The sequence below is a fragment of the Strix uralensis genome, chromosome 22 (genome assembly GCF_047716275.1).
Source record: "Strix uralensis isolate ZFMK-TIS-50842 chromosome 22, bStrUra1, whole genome shotgun sequence".
Taxonomy (NCBI): Eukaryota; Metazoa; Chordata; class Aves; order Strigiformes; family Strigidae; genus Strix; species Strix uralensis.
The window spans coordinates 4,873,185-4,893,515 of NC_133993.1; the positions used below are offsets into that span (position 1 = coordinate 4,873,185).

General features: G+C 53.6%; 1 pseudogene and 1 gene segment (V, D, J or C); one reads left to right on the top strand and one right to left on the bottom strand.

Annotated features, from left to right (window-relative positions):
• Positions 1-2,034: 2,034 nt before the first annotated feature.
• Positions 2,035-3,079, top strand: LOC141953700 (feather keratin Cos1-2-like; annotated as a pseudogene).
• A 4,864-nt stretch (positions 3,080-7,943) lies between these two features.
• LOC141953265 (T cell receptor alpha variable 26-2-like) lies at positions 7,944-14,353 on the bottom strand. The segment is given in 4 exon segments: positions 7,944-7,990; positions 8,329-8,391; positions 13,563-13,847; positions 14,302-14,353. Coding segments are annotated over 4 exon segments (447 nt in total).
• Between the last annotated feature and the right edge of the window lie 5,978 nt (positions 14,354-20,331).

Consider the following 20,331-nt stretch of genomic DNA (forward strand, 5'->3'; position numbering starts at 1 on the left):
ACAGAGATCAGTGTCTGCCTGTTGCCTGTGGTTGGGTGTCATCCCCAAACTTGCAGAAAATTCTCACCTTCCCACTACTTGTGCTGTTTATGAAAGCATTGGAGTATTGATCCTCCTGCTGATCCCTGAGAAAGCCCGTCAGTACGTGTCTGCTAGCTGGGCTTTGCACCACTCATCAGAACTGTTTGAGCCTGGTAGTCCAGCCAATATCCCACCCACATTATCATCCTCTCGCTGAACACATTTCTCACAAGTTTCATCATAAACGCAGTGCGCGAGAGGCTGTCACGCTCTTGCTAAACTCTAGGTACACACATCCCCTGCCCTTTCCTTGTTCCACTGTGCCTTTTAGCTCCTGAGAAAGCAGTGAGGGTGGTCCTCAGCTACACTGAGGGGAATCAGCCCTGACTGAGCTCTCCCAGCAGAGCTCCCTGGCACTGATCTCCCCGAGGTCACTCAAGGGAAGGGGGGAAGCCTTGGCTGCACTGTGTCCAAGCTGGGCCTGAGCCCAGGCAGACAAATGTTCAGGAGGGCAGATGGGCTTAGAACATTTACCCACTGTACACAGCCGTTGTTGGAAAGAGAGTCTCTTCGTGACACCTCTGTGGGGCAGCAGCAGGCTTTGGGGGATGTTGTCTTGAATTCCCTCCTCGGGGCAGTTACTGGGCACTCAGAGTGAGATTCCAGTGTGGGGCAGTAAGGTTTCTGTGGTCTGAAATCCAAAGCAGTCATCAGCTCTTTACCTTTCCTTGTGAAACCCACAGGGTCTGTCCTTCCCCTCACAGCACAGCGATATCAGGCTTCATACCCCTTTCATTCAGTACCTGTTTCATCCACGAACTTGGTCCCTGCCTGATACAGCACCAGGTTCATGGGATGCACAAATACATTTGTCATGTGCAGGGACCTGAGAGAGGGCCATGTCCCAGCCCAGACACCACCGACACTGCACGGGAAGCAGATGCACTCAGGGATGGCCAGCACATGGTCAGCAGGATTCCTCAGCCTTTCTCCTTGCCCAGAAAGCAATCCCCGTGCTTCTGAACTCTCTAGAGCTGGGGAGAGCAGCCGTGTCCTGGCCTGGAGAGGCAGGGAGGGGGCACTGCCAGCCGTGCTGAGGCACTCCCAGTGTTGTTACACTGAATTAAACTAAGGACCCAACCTGGAGTGAAACCATCCTTGTAGTGGCCTGACATTGGCAGCAGTGGAGCATGAGCTTTGGAGGGGCAGGAAAAGGAGGTCTCAGGAGCCAGGGGCTGCACTTCAGAGCCTCTTCCCTGGACACATCTCTAGCAGGCTGGTGCCATCACCATTCAGCTGCACTCAGGCTCCTTCTGACCCTGGGAAACTGCTGCTCTGTGGTGCTCATGGACAGAGCAGAGGAGACTGGCCGGGCCATGAGCATCATGTTCCCTTGTGATGAAGAACACACAACGTCACACATACACGCAAGCTCATGCACACTGACATGGAATTTTACAGAAATCTGTGATCCCACATGCATTCACAAAACTCCATCTGCTTACAAGGAAACACAAGAAAAGAAAACACATGGGAACACAACGGTCCATGGACTCTGCTGAGGATCCCTGGGCACTGGGCAGTGTTAGGCAGGATGGGGTCAAACCCCAGCAGCACAACACCTACATCTGGGGAGGCAACAACAAGTGACCACTGAGGTGAGCTGAGGAGGGAGGCAGGGAAACATATGGACATGGTATAACCTCATGTGCGGGATCCCACGGCATCCATCTGAAGATGTCTGGAATTTCGTTCTAATACCACTTAAAACAGCCCCACCAGAGTGACCCAGACTGACATCACTTGCCTGCTCTGGAAACATCCAACACTTGAGCTGAGTCTTCTGCCAGCACTGCTGCATTCCTGCCCTAGAAATCCTGGGGCCTTTCATCCCAGTGCTCAGAACAAGCCTTCACTGGGGAATGGGCATGGCACAAACCTGGAAATGAAAAGGAGCAGTGCAGGAAATGAAAGCACAGCCCATAGCATTAGCTGCGATGGTTTGCATTCAAGATGAGCTTGTCAGAAAATTGTTACCTCTGCAAAGGTGCCTCTGGTCCTGCGGCAGTGAAGGGCAGGTATAAAAGGCAGCCCAAGTCCCTGCTCTCTCATGCACTTCTCTTGGCTCCTTCTGCTTGGGAACCAGGTGAGTCTGAAGCCCCTTCTCCTCCTCTTCCAAAGGGAGATCTGCACTTCAGAGACATCCCAGCTGATATTGCTCTGTCCTGTCCTGGGGTTTGGATCTTCTTATCATGACATAGGGAAGCGGAGAGCAACTGTGCTTAGCGAAAGAAGCTGAGATGTGGCTGAGGGGGCTTTTGGTTTAGAAATTCAGAGAGACCCTGCCTGAGCCAGGCTTCTGTTTGTGGGGGTATGAATACCATGTGGCTCTTGGCAGAGCTTCCAGCTCCCCACTCAGTATTGGCTTTGGCTTCCTGGTGACAGGGTAACCAGGCAGCTCCTCACCCACCCTTGTGCTCTGTTTCCTCCCTGCTTCTACCCAGGTGCGCCTCCACCCTCAGAGACATGTCCTGCTACGACCAGTGCCTGCCATGCCGGCCCTGTGGCCCCACCCCACTGGCCAACAGCTGCAATGAGCCCTGTGTCAGGCAGTGCCAGAGCTCCACCGTTGTCATCCAGCCCTCCCCCGTGGTGGTGACCCTGCCTGGACCCATCCTCAGCTCCTTCCCACAGAGCACCGTTGTGGGCTCCTCCACCTCCGCTGCCGTTGGCAGCATCCTCAGCTGTGACGGAGTGCCCATCAACTCTGGGGGCTTTGACCTCTCCTGCATTACCAACCGCTACTGTGGCAGAAGGTGCCCCCCCTGCTAAAGGTGTTAGGAAATCCCCAGGGACACACCTGGAGGAACTCAGAAAATGTTGCTGCGCAGAGGATGAACATTTTGGATGTTGTTTTCAGGATAGCTAAATTGTTTTCCCTTTCTTTACATTTTCTTTGTTTACTGTCTCTCCCCTCATGCACACCAGTGCCAACTGGGGAAGGCCCATCTATCTCGTCTTCCTCCATGGGACAGGCAGACAGACATCATGCAGGAACTTCTCTATGGCCAAGGACTGCAGATTCTCAGCTGCCCCCAGGGCTCGCTCTGCTGCTGACCTCCACTTGGAGTGACTTTGTTTCCCTCTTTTGACTCATTAAAGTTCTGCTGCATTCAAGCCTGTCCTCCATGTGGTCCTTCCTTCTGTGGACACTCCCCAAGCTGCCAAAGGAGAAGGGTGTTGCTCTGGGTGGAAGGGGGTGAGGGCACAAGGAGACCTTGCCTTGTTGTGTCTCTGTGCACAAATGCCCAGAAAGGCAGGAGGCTCTGAGGGCTCAGCAGCCCCATCAGCTCCTGAGCAAGAGCGTTCCTCTTGCTATGGCTGGAGCTGCACTGCCTTGGCAGGGGGTTGGCTTTGGGCTCTGAAAGGTGATTTGCTTTGCAGAATGGCAAGAGTGGTAAAGAAGGGAAGAGCCCTTGGGATGGCCCAGAGCTGCTACTCCATATTCTTCTGCCCTCCACCACTCAGTCTAGGGGCCATGGCCAGCACACATGGCCGTTACTAGCAGGGAAAAGTTGCCCATGCTGCTGAATGTCTTGAGGCTGGAAATTGGAGCTGCACCTGTGGGAGCTGAGGGTAGTCAGCACAGAAATGGGGACAGTGAAACAGTGTATTTCTGAGGGGGATCTAATTGCTCTGAGACAGAGTGTGCAGGAGAACATGAAGATCAGTGAGGACAAGGGTGCTGGGTGCACTTCCCAAGAGAGCTGTGGGTAAGTGCAGAGCTCTTGACTGCTTCACTGGTCCCTCCAGAGAGTTTGTGCTCAGGAACTGGCTGCCATTGTGGGGAGAGAGGATTTCATTACATGTAAATCTCATCCCTTCTGATTGGTGGAAATGTGTCTCAGCAGACACTACACTCTCATATGTTATTTCCTATATGAACATCCAGATGCCTTGACAAAAGTGTACAAGTGGAAGAATGGAAATCCCCTGTGATGGTTTAGTTCCTGCCGGAGTCTGAGACCACGTGACCGCTGCCCCTCCCCCACAAAGGGAGTGAAATACAAAGCCCCGAGACTGAGACAAGGAAAGGTTTAATACAACAGAGCAACAGCAACACAACAAACAGCAACAATAAGAATAACTGTGATAACGATGAACAGAGCAAAGTATATACCGATACAGCAAAGAGAGAACTGGCTGCGCCAATGCACGTGATCACCGATTCCTCCCGTGCTGTGAGGTCAGCAGGATATATGAATAACACGGCTAGAGCTTCCCCCCCACTGCTGGGGAAACTTAACCCTATTCTGGCTAAACCAGGACATCCCCCATACATGTCCTTCATCAAGAGGGAATTACAGCTCATGAAGCACAGCTCAGAACAACTGAAAGACAAAAGCTCTATAACAGGATTTCACTTGCATGTCTGAAATAATTTTTCCCTCGTCATGCTGCTAATCACCATCATCATCTTCTCGTATAGACCTCCTATGCTACCACACTAAACCTTGTTATAATCAGAAGGTACCTCAGGTCCTTTGCAATGATGATACCATCTGCAATTGTCCTTGTAGGAGAGGGAAGAATGGCATTTTTTCTGACAGATGAGTAAGAATTTTTGCCAAAGCACTGCCCAAGTGCTGCCACTGACTCCTGGCATGACCCCTGGTTTGCCGGCCCGACTAAAGAGCTCTTGGAAAGATAGGAAAAGGGCACAGGATCCATGCAGGCTTTACACTTCAAATTAAGGGCATTTGTGCCAGAGGTTGGGGTGTTTTACAGTGTTTTATACCATCAACAAAAACAGTGGTTGTTCTTTACAACATTCTTAAACCTGTGCTGTACACCTTGATTTACACCCCATGAAACAAGGACGTGAAAGCTGCTGGTATTTGTTCACTGCCAACACTTACCAGGCTGTGGTGTTTGACAGTTGAAATGATGACGAGATCTGTTTCCATTTGAAGAAAATGCTCTAAAAGACTGGCTGACCAAAATGGGGTAATCCATGTGTGGATGGGACATGCACAGTGTCCTGTGCCCTGGCAACGGGGCAACACATTGTGCTGTGCTGTGGGAGTGACTGACAACTGCCATGGGTTGCCCAGGGAGGTCACTGATCTTCCCTCCTTAGACATACACAGAAACCGCCTGGATACAGTCCTGTGCAACTGGCTTGAGGTGGCCCTGCTTGAGCAGGGGGTTTGGACCAGATGACATCCAGAGGTCCCTTCCAACCTCAGCTGTTCTGTGATTCTCTCATTCTGGGAGAGCAGCTGATGTAGAGCAGCTCAGGGTTCCCAGCATCTGAAGGCATGTAAGGTTATCTGTACTATTCTCACTTTCTTTCTATCTTTAGCCCGAATTAATGACATTTTAAGGAATGCTTGGAAGAGGCTGAGTTCCTCTCTTACTGGAACCAGCCACTCTCATTTCTGTTGCCCCAGCCTCAGTGTCTGCAGTCTGTAGAGAGTCTGGCTTGTCCCAGGGACACCACGCTCTGCTGCTGTGTGAATACACCACTGAGGCACCATTTCCTTTACAGAGCAGGGGCCTGTCCCTACTCTCATGTCTCCCTTCAGGAAATCAGTAAGAACAGCACAGATGTAAGAATTTTCTCACTTGTGATGTGGTGATTCTTTGTGGCTGCAGCAATATGGATGTTCTCTATTTTTTACGTTATCCCTGACACACAGACCCTGGACACGGAGAGGCTCAATGCCTGGAAAGGCCATGGCAGCTTCGTCTCTCAATTTTCTAGTAAAAAAACACAGTAATGAAGCCCAGTCAATCCCTTGATCTCACTAAAGCTGATGGGAATGGCCAGGAACCGATCCACTGCCTTAACTGTAGGGCCTGAAGGACTTGCCTAGAGTCATCCCGAGAGGCTGAGAACTGGCATAGGCTTCGTGGTTCTCAGTGGCGTCTGTGAATGTTCATGCTCACATACATGTTCTTCTCGCTGTGCTCATGTGTCCATTTGCACATACGTGTGCCTGTGTGTGCCTGGGGCAATGCACAGGCAAGCAGGAGTGTACACAAACATTGGCTGCGGGTGTGTTTGTGCACATGTGTTGATGAGGGCGTATGTGTTTTATCACATGCACGTGCCTTCATGCAGGTGAGCGTGGACGAGTGTGACATTGGTCTGCAGATATGTAAGTGTGTGGGCACAGGTGTGTGTGGGTATGTGCTTTTATGTGTGCACATCGCTGTACATGAGCGTGCAAGTATATCTGCACACCCATGGGTGCAGGAGGATGCATATATGTCAGCATGTGTGTTGAATATCTGTGTGTACATGTTGGTTTGTGGGGTGGCTGTGCCTGTGTCTGCTCATGGGCTCCTTTGGAAACCTGTGTGCACACACCTCTTTACAAGGGCACAGATATGACACATGTCTGTGTGTGTGCATGCCCGTGTGTGTGCGTACCTCGGTGTGGGTATAGGTGTGCATGTGTGTGCACCCATGAGGGTATGTCAAAGCTCTTGCTAAAATCCAGGCACAGCCCAGGCAGTGCCCCTCCCCTTCCCCACAGTGCCAGCCACCACCTCACAGAAAGCATTGATGTTGCTCAGGCATGATTTGGCCTCACTCAACTCATGTCAGCTGATCCCAAGCCCCTTCTTGAGCCTTTCATGAGTTTAGGAAAAGCTTCTGAGAGTGTTTCCTCCATCTCCATTCCAGGGACTGAGTAGAGAGTGTCCTGTCAGCTCCCTGAACACCTTTGGTTACTACCCAAGTGATCCTATGAACTTCTGTTGTCCAGATGAGAGTAAGAGCTCCTTAGTTCTTTCTTCTTCTACTGTGGGTGGTGTCTCATTCCCAGAGAGTCTGCGAGAAGGTTGAGGAGACAATGATCCTGCCCTTGACCCATGGTGGCCTCTGAACTCCCCAACTAACATAAGCTCACAGCAGGGACGGCCTACCTGGTCACACCTCCATGGCTTGCTTCATCATGCGACAAGGAGTGAACCCACAGGCTGTCCCACCAGCACCTAGAAGCACTTCCATCCAATGGCTAAAGCCCATATCCATGTCCATTGTACTCAGGGACAGACAGAGAGCAGGGAAAAGGGTTTTGTGGGGTGAATGGGCTCAAGCTGGGCATGTTACTCTCATCAGTTGCATCTCCCGCTCTCACCAAGCACAGATCAGTCTTCCCTCAGCCACAGGGAACCCTTGGAAACAGGGCTGGGAGAAGATGACTCTGTCCAGTCCAAGACGTGTGTGGACAGTGTATATGTCTCTCTTGGGGTGCATTGAGTCTTCTTAATTAAGTCTGAAAGACTAGAGGTTTAGATTTCTGTGTGTGATTGCATGTGTGTGTGCACGTGCACATGCTTGTGTGTCTGTGTGTGTTGTCTAAGCCAGCTGTTTGGTCTAGCTTGAGTCTCCCATACTGGATTCCTCCAGCATGTGAGGTGAGTCCTCTCCTCATGCTGACATGTCTTGCTCCGGAAATGCTTGGGCCTCTCATCCTGTCACGCAAAAGATGCCTTCACTGGGGAATGTACCTGACATCAAGCAGGAAATGAAAAGACAGCGATTCCGGAAGCCAAAACACAGCCCATAGCATTAGGTGGGATGTTTTGCATTCAGGATGAGCTTGTCAGATAATAACCACCTCTACAAGGGATGCCTCTGTCAGCCTGGGGCAGTAAAGGTTAAGGATAAAAGCCAGCCCAGCTCCTCGTTCTCTCATCCACTTCTCCTGCCTCCTTCTCCCTGAGAACCAGGTGAGTCTGAGGCCCCTTCTCCTTCTCTGCTTTCTCGCAAAGGAGGTCTCACTTCAGTGAACCTGTCAGCTGTGACTGGCTTTGTTTTATACCAGATCTTGGGGCTGCTTGTCATGGAAGAGGGGGAGAGATTAAGCTTGGAGGGAGTCTGGGACAGTACTGTCTTGGATTCTGTTTCAGGGGTAGATAGTAGCAACATAGGAGCTGCCGGCTATTTTGGACTCTGGCAGGAAGAGGTCAAGAAGCCCTCATACACCTCAGGACAGCCTCATACTGCAGTGACAAGGTGCTCATCATGCATCTCTGTGTTTTATTTCCTTCCTGACCTCTCTCCCAGGTACAACTCAGATCCCAAGACATGTCCTGCTGTGACCAGTGCCAGCCCTGCGAGCCCTGCTGCCGGCCCTGCGGCCCCACCCCGCTGGCCAACAGCTGCAATGAGCCCTGTGTCAGGCAGTGCCAGAACTCCACCATCGTCATCCAGCCCTCCCCCGTGGTGGTGACCCTGCCTGGACCCATCCTCAGCTCCTTCCCACAGAACACCGTTGTGGGTTCCTCCACCTCCGCTGCCGTTGGCAGCATCCTCAGCTGTGACGGAGTGCCCATCAACTCTGGGGGCTTTGACCTCTCCTGCATTACCAACCGCTACTGCGGCAGAAGGTGCCCCCCCTGCTAAAGCCACTGATGACAGCCCGGACATGGACCACCAGGAACTCAGAAGCTCATGCTGGACTGAGGACAGAGCTCCTGGCCAGTGATTTCAGAGAAGCTGAGCATCCTTCCAAGGGAGGGCAGCAGGGTCTCTCTAAAAACATGGCCAAAGTCTAACTTCTCTGCCTTCTCCTCCCTCCAATCTCTTTCTTGTCTTGTCTTTCTTCTGGGCTGTATAGAACCCCAGAGACAAGCTGGGGGATCTGTCGGCCCCTCTCCCTCCATAATGATGCATCCCTTCTGGGATCTCCACCATGGCCAAAGGGCACAGACATTTGGCAGCTGCTGGTGCTCTCCCTGCTCTGGCCATCTCCTTTCAAAGTGAACCAATTTCCCTCTTCAGAGTCATTAAAGCTTTCTGCATCCCAGAATCTGCCTCCACATAATCCTTTTATTGGTCGACATTGTATCGAGTTGCTGAGGAAGAAAGGCATTGTCTTGATTGGTGGGTGATCGGGTCGGGGACCAAAGCAGATGTTTCGTTCATCATTCAGAGAGGAAGGGGAGGATGGGACACATGGCAGTGGGGAGTGTTCAGGAACTGTCTCTTGGAGGTGAGGAAGTCATACCTGGCTCCTCCACAGCCAGTGGCCATAGGGCTCTGCCTTCTGGCATCTCTGCTCAGACACAGGCCCTTGGCCTCAGAGCATGACCTGCAGAAAGGAAACCTGACCACTGCTATCCCCTAGAGAGGAGCCCAATTCTGCTGGAGGCTCTGAGAGGTCAGTAGCTCACATGTTTGTGCAAAAGGGAGTTTTTCTAGCTTTAATGGTAGGAAAAGAAGCTCAGTCAAAAGATGTCTGCAAAAGATGCAGGAGTGGGATTGATGTGAGAAAAATCCTTTAAAACAGCCCCAGAACTAATCCTCCTCATATTCCCACATGTCCCCAGAATGAGGGGTTATGACCTGCACTCAAGGACAAGGATAGCAATGACAGGTCACCGCTACAACCTCCATCCCCCAAAGAGTTCACTGCACAGCCCACTATTTATACAGTTCAAAGGGCTAAGATGACCCTAAGGTTGATGAAGTCAGCCTGTCTGGCCCTCACACCAGAGCCCTCCTGTCACTCACACACCCCTAGCTCCCACCAGACAGGGCACCCCAAGGACAGTAACGAGTGCCCAAACCCCCATGGTCCATCTGTGCTGCCTGGCCTTCCCCCAGGCATGAGGCAGCTGACCCCAAGGCCAGGTGTTCTCCTGGCAGGCCCATGAAGTAGGGCATGAGAAGGGCTCCAAGGACTGGTAGAGTGCAGTGGGGAGAGCAGGTCCTCTGGATCTCAGCACATGACCATGCAACAACAGGACATTCCAGAAGGTGGTTCAGACTATTATCCAAAATTGGAATCATCATGCAATTTCAGGAAGGAGCATTGCCCCATGACATGATATGTTTTCCATCTTACTTTGACCTCTGACCTCTGAGGGATACACCCTGGAGCAGATACTCTAAGAGACAGGCCTGCAGGAAAACCTGAAGAAGCAATGTGCAACAGGGAATAACAGGAAGGAAAGAGCAGCAGCAAGGAAACTTTGAACAAACAGCCACAACCTCCTGCATTGCCTGCCCCCTCACCAGAGCATTTGGATAGATGTACCATGTAATCCATGGCGAAAACAAGAGGACCTGAGACTCTGTCACCACCTTCTCCTTCATCTCAAACCACTGACACTCTCCCCTCCTGGAAGAAAATTTTGACCTGCAGATCACTGTGTGCCCAGGGGAAGCAGAGATGCCAGGGGAGAGCTGAGGGCCCCTTCCAGCAAGCTCAGAGATAAGACAGAGATAAGACAGGTGTAGAAAAGCACTCAGGTCATGTGAAATATCATTCTGCAATGAGTTACTTTGTGCTCCCATATTCCAACGTATTTATTGTTTGCTCTCCCAGATGTCCTGCCTTTCCTGCAAGACCCTGAACATTTTCTCACAGCTCTTTGGGAACATCCCAGCATGAGGACAGACCTGAATTCCACCACCAGGTGGGATCCAAATCTTATCATTCTTACCCCACTCAGGTGATAAGGGGACTTCTCATATCTCTTGCAGTACCTCACAGAGACATTTTTCTCCAGGTGCCTCACTCTCTTTGCCTCCTTCTCTTTCCCTCTGGCCCATCTCTCCTTTGGACACATAAGACACCCACTGTCTTCCACAAAAACGGAAATTTCTTTGACACCTCAAGCGGCCTCACTGTCAACATCCACTGTCATGGCCTACTGAGCTGACCCCACTCTCGTAATTAAGACATGTTGGTCTGCCACCGTGGCAGATTTTTCCAGCTCATCCCACAGCTTCCCCACTCCAGGAACAGACAGACTGAGCATAATAAGAGACGTGTGCACAGAGGGACACACTAGAACCCAGAAATGCACATCCCAGAACTGCAGCCACCAGCAGTTTACTGTTGGGCAAAGAACTCACAGGGACTCAGAGACACAGGGACTCCCCCAGCCAAGTGCTGTTGAGTTCCCACAGCTGCAGGAGAGACATGAAAAGCAGGGGGAGACCTCAAGGGGTTGAACAGAGCATCTTGTCCAGTGCCTGGCTCATGGGTCTTTGTCACAAGTTGAGGCTTTCACTGATCCCCAGAAGCAGGGCTAGGAGGACATTTGCCTTCCTTGGGTTTCTTTTGGCAAGGAGGTAACCCCACAGGAGCTGTCGTATCTCCTACCAAGAGTCCCCTTCTCCAAGAGGGGTCACTGGTGGACACTGAGGGAAGAGCAAGATTTGGGCAAGCAGCTGCAATACTTCTCCTGAATACTCAGTGCTGTGTCCAGCTCACTTTCAGCAGCTCAGGATTGTTCCCGAGTCTGCTGTGGCAATGCACTCTTGTGGCAAGGAAAGCCAACAGCATCCTGGCCTGCAGTAGGAAGAGCATCACCAGCAGGACAAGGGACCTGATCCTTCCTCTCTTCTCAATGCTGGTGAGGCCACTTCTGGAGTGCTGGGTCCAGTTCTGGACTCCATGATGAACATCTCCTGCCATCCGGTGTCCAGCCAGAGACAGGGGCTTGCACCCACCTCTCTCAGGGTTGGAGACAGGCCCCTTTGCAGCCCCTCATGTGCTCCTTGTCCCTCCTCAGTAGTGTCTGAAGGGAGGTGGAACCAGGAACAGCTACAGGCACCTGGAAGCAGGAGTGTGACTCTCTGTCCCCACAGGGATTTTCTCTCCCTTCTCCCCACACCATGGATGAGGCCCTTCAAGGGAAATGTCTCTGGGAACAGCAGATGCTGTAAACATCCCAGCCAGAGTCAGAGACATGACCTCTCTGTGGCAGGAGGACATCCAGCACAACCCTCTGCTTCACAAAAATCTTATCCACATCCCTCTCGTTACAACTGATCAGCCTCTTTGGAGGTGACACTTCTGAGAAGAGTGAGAAGAGAGGATCATCTTAGGAACTCAGGGGTGTTTCTGCCTACAGGGGAAATCTCCTTATGGGATGCAGTGGAAAAGAATTGGGGGACTGTGCAAGGGGCTGTGCATGGGTTGTTTAGGGGAAGCAGCAGAGACACAGAAATGGAAGGAGCAAGGCAGTTTGTACTGGAGCAGACATGGGAGGAGAGCTGGAAACAGGGACAAGAGGGGCTGATGCCATGTGACCATGGGGCTGATCCCTGTGCTGGCCTGGCCATGCCTGTGGCTCTGCCTTGTTTGTCCCCCTGCCAGTAGTTCTCTGCAAACACAGTTACAAAGTGCAGCTGGGACAGGCACCACGGCTGATCCTTCACTCTGTGCCTTGAAAACCTCTGACCATGGACTTTGAAGAGCTGTGTCAGCTCCCCAAGCCACACAGGGTTCCCCGGGGACTGTCTGGAGCCCACAGGCTCTTCCCAGAGGCCTCCTCCTAGGTCTTACTAAGCTCAGACCTTCAGCTGCTTTGGGCAACCCAGCAAATATGTTTATGACTCACTCATCAAGTAGGAGTCATGGCATCCCTTGAGGCTGCGGTCGGTGTGTCCAGTCCAAGCTTTTACCCTGTCTACTGGGCTTCAAGTCCAAAGCTATTGAAACCTGTCAAAGAAGCTCATGGTCTCAACACTGAGGTACTGTGGGGAGCACTTAAAGGTGCCTGTGACCTCGACATCTGCTTCTCCTCTCGCTGTGGAGCTTGAACTCCTGACTCCATGGGATGACTCTGTAACGGGAGCAGGAACAGTTTGAAAGCTCCATGAAACCTTTAGCCAGAGGATACAATTTTTCATTCAGTAAAGAAATGTGCAACACCTACTGGCTGTTCTTTCTCAAGGAAAGCTTTTCATTAGCAACTCAGCCCTGGAGTGCCCGTGGGGCCGGGGCAGAGGAAAGCACCTGCTCGGGGTTCCCTTGGCTGTCCTCGGGGGGAAAGGCCGGAGCCCGAGGAGGGGCCCTGTATGTTCCGTGTGAGCCGAGGGCTGCCCGGCTGCCCGTGGGCAGGAGGAGCTCTGCTGCACCGGGTACTTCCTGGGTGCGTTGGCTTCTTAATTGCCCCGTTGCTAATTGGCTCCGTCGAACGTGCAGGGAGGCTGTTGGCGGTACTAACAGCCTTGGGGGAGCCCTTGGTGCATGTGCCCGGGAAGGGCAAAAGCTCTGGGACTCTGTCCCCTGGGCGAGGCATTTCTGAGGCAGAGCTGGCCGGCCGTTACAGACAGGCCCGAGGATGCCCCGTTAGGCAGCAGAGTCTGAGCCCGTCGGGAGGCAGCAAGAGAGCCTGGGGGAAAGCCCGCCCTGCCCTGCCTGCCTTGCCCAGCCCGTCTGCCTGTCCCTGGGCAGCGCTGCCCAAGCGCGGCTCTTTGGTGGCCTCGGGAGCACAGACCCGCAGCGGCCGTCAATGAGAAGAGGTGCTGAGGCCAGGCCTTGACTGCTGGGGGGGCCTGGTGGTGCCGGTGTTGGTGGCGGGGCCGGGCGGGCGGGGGAAGCGGCCCGGGGCCCGGGGACAGGCGGGGCCGGGCGGGGCGAGGTGGCCCCGGCGGGCGGAGCGGCAGCGCCCCCTGGCGGGCCCGCCCGGGACTGTCCCCCCGCCCCCGCCGGCCCCGCCCGGCCCCGCCCGCGGCGGTTCGTGCCCGGCCGCAGCCCCGGCTCCTCTCCCCGTGTCTCCCAGCGCGCAGTAATACACCGCCGCGTCCCCGCGCCGGGGCCGGGCGAGCCACAGGGCGCTGGACCGGCGGTCTGCCGCCACCGACAGCCGCCCCGGCGGGGCCTGCAGCTCTTTGGAGCCTTTCAGAGTGAGCGCGAGGAATGCGGGGGCTCGGCCCGGGAGCTGACGGTACCAGTGGATGAACTCCCTGGTCTGGATGTTGGGGTGGGAGCAGTTGATGGTGACGCCGGTGCCCTCGTTGGTCTCTGCCGACGGCTCCTGCTGCACCTGGGCTCTGCCCGCAGCCACTGCCGAGGAGAAAAGAAGAATCCCTTTGCTTCAGCTGAACATGTCGTGCAGCGGGAGAGGGGAGTGGGGACACTTCACAGATGATGGGGGTGTGATCTGAGAACACAGGATGGAGAGACACTTTCGTTGAGAGTGGTTGTTTGGGGACAGGAACGTATGAGGGATGTTTGGAAGGACAGACCGAGTGAGGAAGAGGAGAAGGGAGTGAGGAAAAGAGATTGGCTGGGAGAGATGGATGGATTGATGGATGGATGGATGGATGGATGGATGGATGGATGGATGGATGGATGGATGGATGGATGAAGAAATGGAGTAAGAGAATAGAGAGGCAAGCTGGGAGGGAATGAGCTTATTGGGGGCAGAAGGGAGGACACAGAAATGAATAAGGTTATAGAAGGCCCCTCCCCGGCCCCTACAGCCCCTGTCCCAGCCCCCGCCGGCAGCCCCGCGCACCCAGGAGCACCGCGGCCAGCCCCGCCAGCCCTGCGCCCCGGCCCCGCCGCATCCCGCCGCTCCGCCGCCCGCGCCTCGCTGCCCCCCGCCAGCCCCGGCTCTCTGCTCCGGCCGCGGCGCCTCCTCTCCGCCGCCTCCGCTCCTCTCGGCCGCCGCCAGCTCCGCCCCGGGGCTGAGCCCTGCGCCGGCGCCGCTCGGGGGCTCGCCCGGGCTCAGAGTGCTCAGCGGCTCTGCACCGCCACCACTTGCGCTCCCGGCAATCCCACTCTCTCCCTCCTCCAGCAAGGGCTCCCCAGCAACAAGAAGCCTGCCCAGCGCCAGCTGCAGCCTGGGCCAGCAGCAGGGCCTTGGCCCAGCACATGCAGCAGCTTCCCAGAGCTGTCCCCGAGCTCAGCGCCTGCAAACAGCAGCCACTCACCTCCTGCCCATGGCACGGAGGAGGCTGAGAGCCTCCCTTCAGCTGCCCCTCTGCAGGCCGAGCACAATGCCTCCGAGCTGCTCTCTAGCAGAGGGGATGGGAGGCCAAGGGTGACCTGGGCGTGCAGGGTTCAGGGAGGGCAGGGGACAGGGGGAATCACAGAGTCACAGTGTAGCTGAGCAGGGACCTGCAGAGGTTGTCTGGATCAACCCCCCCTTGCAACAGATCCCCTTAAATCAAGTCACTCAAAGTCACATTCAGTCCAGCCCTGAACACCTCCCAGGGTGGACACTGCCAAACTTCTCTGGGAAACATGTTCTTTCTCTCCTTCTCCAGCCTGGAGACACTGTTGGGTGTTTTCCACAGACTTGCTGGGACTCCCCCACTTCCCACTACTCATGGCATTCATGAAAACTTTAAACAGCATTGCTCCTACTACTGATCCCTACTACTAGATCACAGTAGTGAGTGATGGCCGGCTCGGCTTTGGACTATGGTCACAAAACCTTGAGCCTGGTAGTCCAGCCAATATCCCACCCAGCTGATCATCCTCTTCCTGAACCCATTCATTTCCAAGGTGGACATAAGAGAAGTGCGAGAGAGGTTGTCAAGGTCTTGCTAAACTGTAGGTACACACCTCCCCTGCCCTTTCCTTGTCCACAGTGCCTGTTACCTCCTGACACACCAGCAAGGTTTCCCTCAGCTACACGAGAGCCTCAGCTTAGCAGCAGCTCCACGAAGAGGGGAATCAGCCCTGGCTGAGCTCTCCCAGCAGAGCTCCCTGGCACTGATCTCCCCGAGGTCACTCAGGGGAAGGGGGGAAGCCTTGGCTGCACTGTGTCCAAGCTGGGCCTGACTCAGGCAGACAAATATTCAGGAGGGGAGATGGGCTTAGAACATTTACCCACTGTACACAGCCCATGTCAGAAAGAGAGTCTCTTCTGGACACCTCTGTGGGGCAGCAGCAGGCTTTGGGGGATGTGGTGTTGAACCACATGTTGCTGGGCACTCAGAGTGAGATTCCAATGTGGGGCAGGAAGGTTTCTATGGTCTGAAATCCCAAGCCATCATCATTTCTTTGGATTTGCTTGTGAAACCCACAGGGTCTGTCCTTCCCCTCACAGCACAGCGATATCAGGCTTCATGCTCCTTTCATTCAGTACCTGTTTCATCCACGAGCTTGGTCCCTGCCTGATACAGCACCAGGTTGATGGGATGCACAAATACATTTGTCATGTGCAGGGACCTGAGAGAGGGCCATGTCCCAGCCCAGACACCACCGACACTGCACGGGAAGCAGATGCACTCAGGGATGGCCAGCACATGGTCAGCAGGATTCCTCAGCCTTTCTCCTTGCCCAGAAAGCAATCCCCGTCCTTCTGAACTCTCTAGAGCTGGGGAGAGCAGCCGTGTCCTGGCCTGGAGAGGCAGGGAGGGGGCACTGCCAGCCGTGCTGAGGCACTCCCACTGCTGTTACACTGAATTAAACTAAGGACCCAACCTGGAGTGAAACCATCCTTGTAGTGGCCTGAAATCGGCAGCAGCGGAGCGTGAGCTTTAGAGGGGCAGGAACAGGAGGGCTCAGGATCCAGGGGCTGCACTTCAGAGTGTCTTCCCTGGACACATCTCTAGCAGGCTGGTGCCATCACCGTTCAGCTGCACTCAGGCTCCTTCTGACCCTGGCAACCTGCTGCTCTGTGGTGCTCATGCACAGAGCAGAGGAGAGTGTCCCTGCCATGAGCAGCACATTCCCTCATGATAAAGGTCACACACAAGAACATAAAAAGAGAGGCTCCTGCACACCATCATGGAATTATACACATGTCTATGCTCCCAGATGCATTAAAAAAACTCCATCTGCTTACAAGTAAAGACAAGGAAAGAACACAGATGGGAACACCATGGCCCACGGACTCTGCTGAGCATCCCAAGGGACCAAGCAGTGTTAGGCAGGATGGGGTCAAACCGCAGCACCACAACACCTACACCTCGGGAGACAACAAAAAAGTGACCACTGATGTGAGTTGAAGAAGGAGGCAGGAAAAGAACATGACATGGCACAATCTCATGCATGGGAGCCCACGGCATCCATGTGAGGATGGCTGGAGCTTCTTCCTCAGAAACAACATTTCAAACAGCCCCACCAGAGTGACCCAGACTGACATCACTTGTCTGCACTAAAAGCATCCAACACTTGAGCTGAGTCTTCTGCCAGCACTGCTGCATTCCTGCCCTAGAAATCCTGGGGCCTTTCATCCCAGTGCTCAGAACAAGCCTTCACTGGGGAATGGGCATGGCACAAACCTGGAAATGAAAAGGAGCAGTGCAGGAAATGAAAGCACAGCCCATAGCATTAGCTGCGATGGTTTGCATTCAAGATGAGCTTGTCCGAAAATTGTTACCTCTGCAAAGGTGCCTCTGGTCCTGCGGCAGTGAAGGGCAGGTATAAAAGGCAGCCCAAGTCCCTGGTCTCTCATGCCCTTCTCTTGGCTCCTTCTGCTTGGGAACTAGGTGAGTCTGAAGCCCCTTCTCCTCCTTGTCCACAGTGAGATTGCCACTTTAGAGACATCCCAGCTGGTATTGCTCTGTCCTGTCCTGGGGTTTGGATCTTCTTGTCATGACAGAGGGAACTAAGGACAAGGTCTGTGTACAGAGAGATTGGCAAGTTAAGGCGGTTTTGGTTTATGAATTAGGAGAGATCTTCATTGGGTCAGGCTGCTCTTTTTTGTGGGCATGAAGACCATACGGCTTCTGGCAGAGCTTCCAGCTCCCTACTCAGCAGTAGACATGGCTCCTTTGTGACAGGGTAATCAAGGAAGCTCCTCACCCACCCTTGTGCTCGGCTTCCTCCCTGCTTCTACCCAGGTGCACCTCCACCCTCAGAGACATGTCCTGTTATGACCAGTGCCTGCCATGCTGGCCCTGTGGCCCCACCCCGCTGGCCAACAGCTGCAATGAGCCCTGTGTCAGGCAGTGCCAGAGCTCCACCGTCGTCATCCAGCCCTCCCCCGTGGTGGTGACCCTGCCCGGACCCATCCTCAGCTCCTTCCCACAGAACACCGTTGTGGGCTCCTCCACCTCCGCTGCCGTTGGCAGCATCCTCAGCTGTGACGGAGTGCCCATCAACTCTGGGGGCTTTGACCTCTCCTGCATTACCAGCCGCTACTGTGGCAGAAGGTGCCCACCCTGCTAAAGGTGTTAGGAAATCCCCAGGGACACACCTGGAGGAACTCAGAAAATGTCGCTGCGCAGAGGATGAACATTTTGGAGGTTGTTTTCAGGATAGCTGAATTGTTTTGCCTTTCGTTCCATTTTCTTTGTTTGCTTCCTACCACCTCACCCAGACAGTCTCCCCAGCACCAGCTGGAGAAGGCCCATTTATCTCCTCTCCCTCCGTGGGACAGGCAGAGAGACATCATGCAGGAACTTCTCTATGGCCAAGGACTGCAGATTCTCAGCTGCCCCCAGGGCTCCCTGCACTGCTGACCTCCACTTGGAGTGACTTTGTTTCCTTCTTTTGACTCATTAAAGTTCTGCTGCATTGAAGCCTGGCCTCCATGTGGTCTTTCCCTCTGTGGACACGCCCCAAACTGCCAAAGGAGAAGGGTGTTGCTCTGGGTGGAAGGGGGTGAGGGCACAAGGAGACCTTGCCTTGTTGTGTCTCTGTGCACAAATGCCCAGAAAGGCAGGAGGCTCTGAGGGCTCAGCAGCCCCATCAGCTCCTGAGCAAGAGCGTTCCTCTTGCTATGGCTGGAGCTGCACTGCCTTGGCAGGGGGTTGGCTTTGGGCTCTGAAAGGTGATTTGCTTTGCAGAATGGCAAGAGTGGTAAAGAAGGGAAGAGCCCTTGGGATGGCCCAGAGCTGCTACTCCACCTTCCTCTGCCCTCCACCACTCAATCTAGGGGCCATGGCCAGCACACATGGACGGGACTAACAGGGAGAAGTCGCTCATGCTGCTGAATGTCTTGAGGCTGGAAATTGGAGCTACACCTGTGGGAGCTGAGGGTAGTCAGCACAGAAATGGGGACAGTGAAACAGTGTATTTCTGAGGGGGATCTAATTGCTCTGAGACAGAATGTGCAGGAGAACATGAAGATCAGTGAGGACAAGGGTGCTGGGTGCACTTCCCAAGAGAGCTGTGGGTAAGTGCAGAGCTCTTGACTGCTTCACTGGTCCCTCCAGAGAGTTTGTGCTCAGGAACTGGCTGCCATTGTGGGGAGAGAGGATTTCATTACATGTAAATCTCATCCCTTCTGATCGGTGGAAACGTGTCTCAGCAGACACTACACTCTCATATGCTATTTCCTATGTGAACATCCAGATGCCTTGACAAAAGTGTACAAGTGGAAGAATGGAACTCCCCACACACATGTCCTTCATCAAGAGGGAATTACAGCTCATGAAGCACAGCTCAGAACATCTGAAAGACAAAAACTCTATAACAGCATTTCACTTGCATGTCTGAAATCTTTTTTCCCTAGTCATGCTGCTAATCACCATCATCACCATCCCATATAGACCTCCTATGCTACCAGACTAAACCTTATAAGAAGCAGAAGGTACCTCAGGTCCTTGGCAATGATGATACCATCTGCAATTGTCCTTGTAGAAGAGGGAGGGATGGCATTGTTTCTGACAGATGAGTAAGACCCTTGGCCAAAGCACTGCCAAAGCTCTGCTACTGACTGTTGGCATGACCTCTAGTTTGAATGCACAACTGTGGAGATGTGGAAAATTTAGGATAAGGGCACAGTTGCCATGCAGGCTTTACACTTCAAATGAGGGTATTGTTTCCAGAATTGGTTGTCTTTTAATAGTGATTTAAACCATGCTGTGTGTCTGCTGTGTGTAAGGCAGGCACTGAGCTGTCTCAACCTGTGCTTCTTATTTCACTGCTGTGGCCTGTTTCTATGGCCCATGTGTCTTCATCTACATGGGACCCCCCTTCAGCAGGGTCACTAGGCAGAGCAGTGCTTCTTGTTTTCATTGTTCTTATTCCCCATCTCAACCCCTTGATTTAGGCCCTAAGAAACAGGGATGCAAAAGCTGCTCTGAGCAGGTTCAGGAACTGGCATTTGTTCACATGAAGTAAACAACTGGCAGGGTGTTGTGACCCTCACCTGAAGACCGTTGTACATTGAGGAGTTCTGGATCCATGTAACAGATAACCTGAGGTGATCCTGGCCTCTGCTGTGTTGTGCTACACGCAGAGCCCTCCTCCTCCAGGACTGTAGTCTCAGAGCAGGACTGGCTGCTCTGCGTCATGCTGACACCTCTCCAACTAGTAAAACATTGTTAGAAGCTGGGGTTGTCCAGCAGACACATTTGCCTTTCAAGAACCTTTCTTGGCCTGTACAGAAAGCGTCTGGGTCCTGATGCAGGACCGTAGGTTACTGGGTTTGGGGTATAGCAGCTGCTCCCCATAGTGTCATCCTGCCAGAGTAGTCAGAGGCCGCTGCTCTATGTTTGCTGTGCTGCCTCAGGGGTATGGGCACAGCCTCCTGCCTTCCCAGGGGACTGTGGCCCAGCACTAGAAGGAATGCAGTCTGTTCCCATGGTGTGGAAAAAACCTGCTCCAGTGTGGGTTTCTCTCCATGGGTCATGGTTTCTGT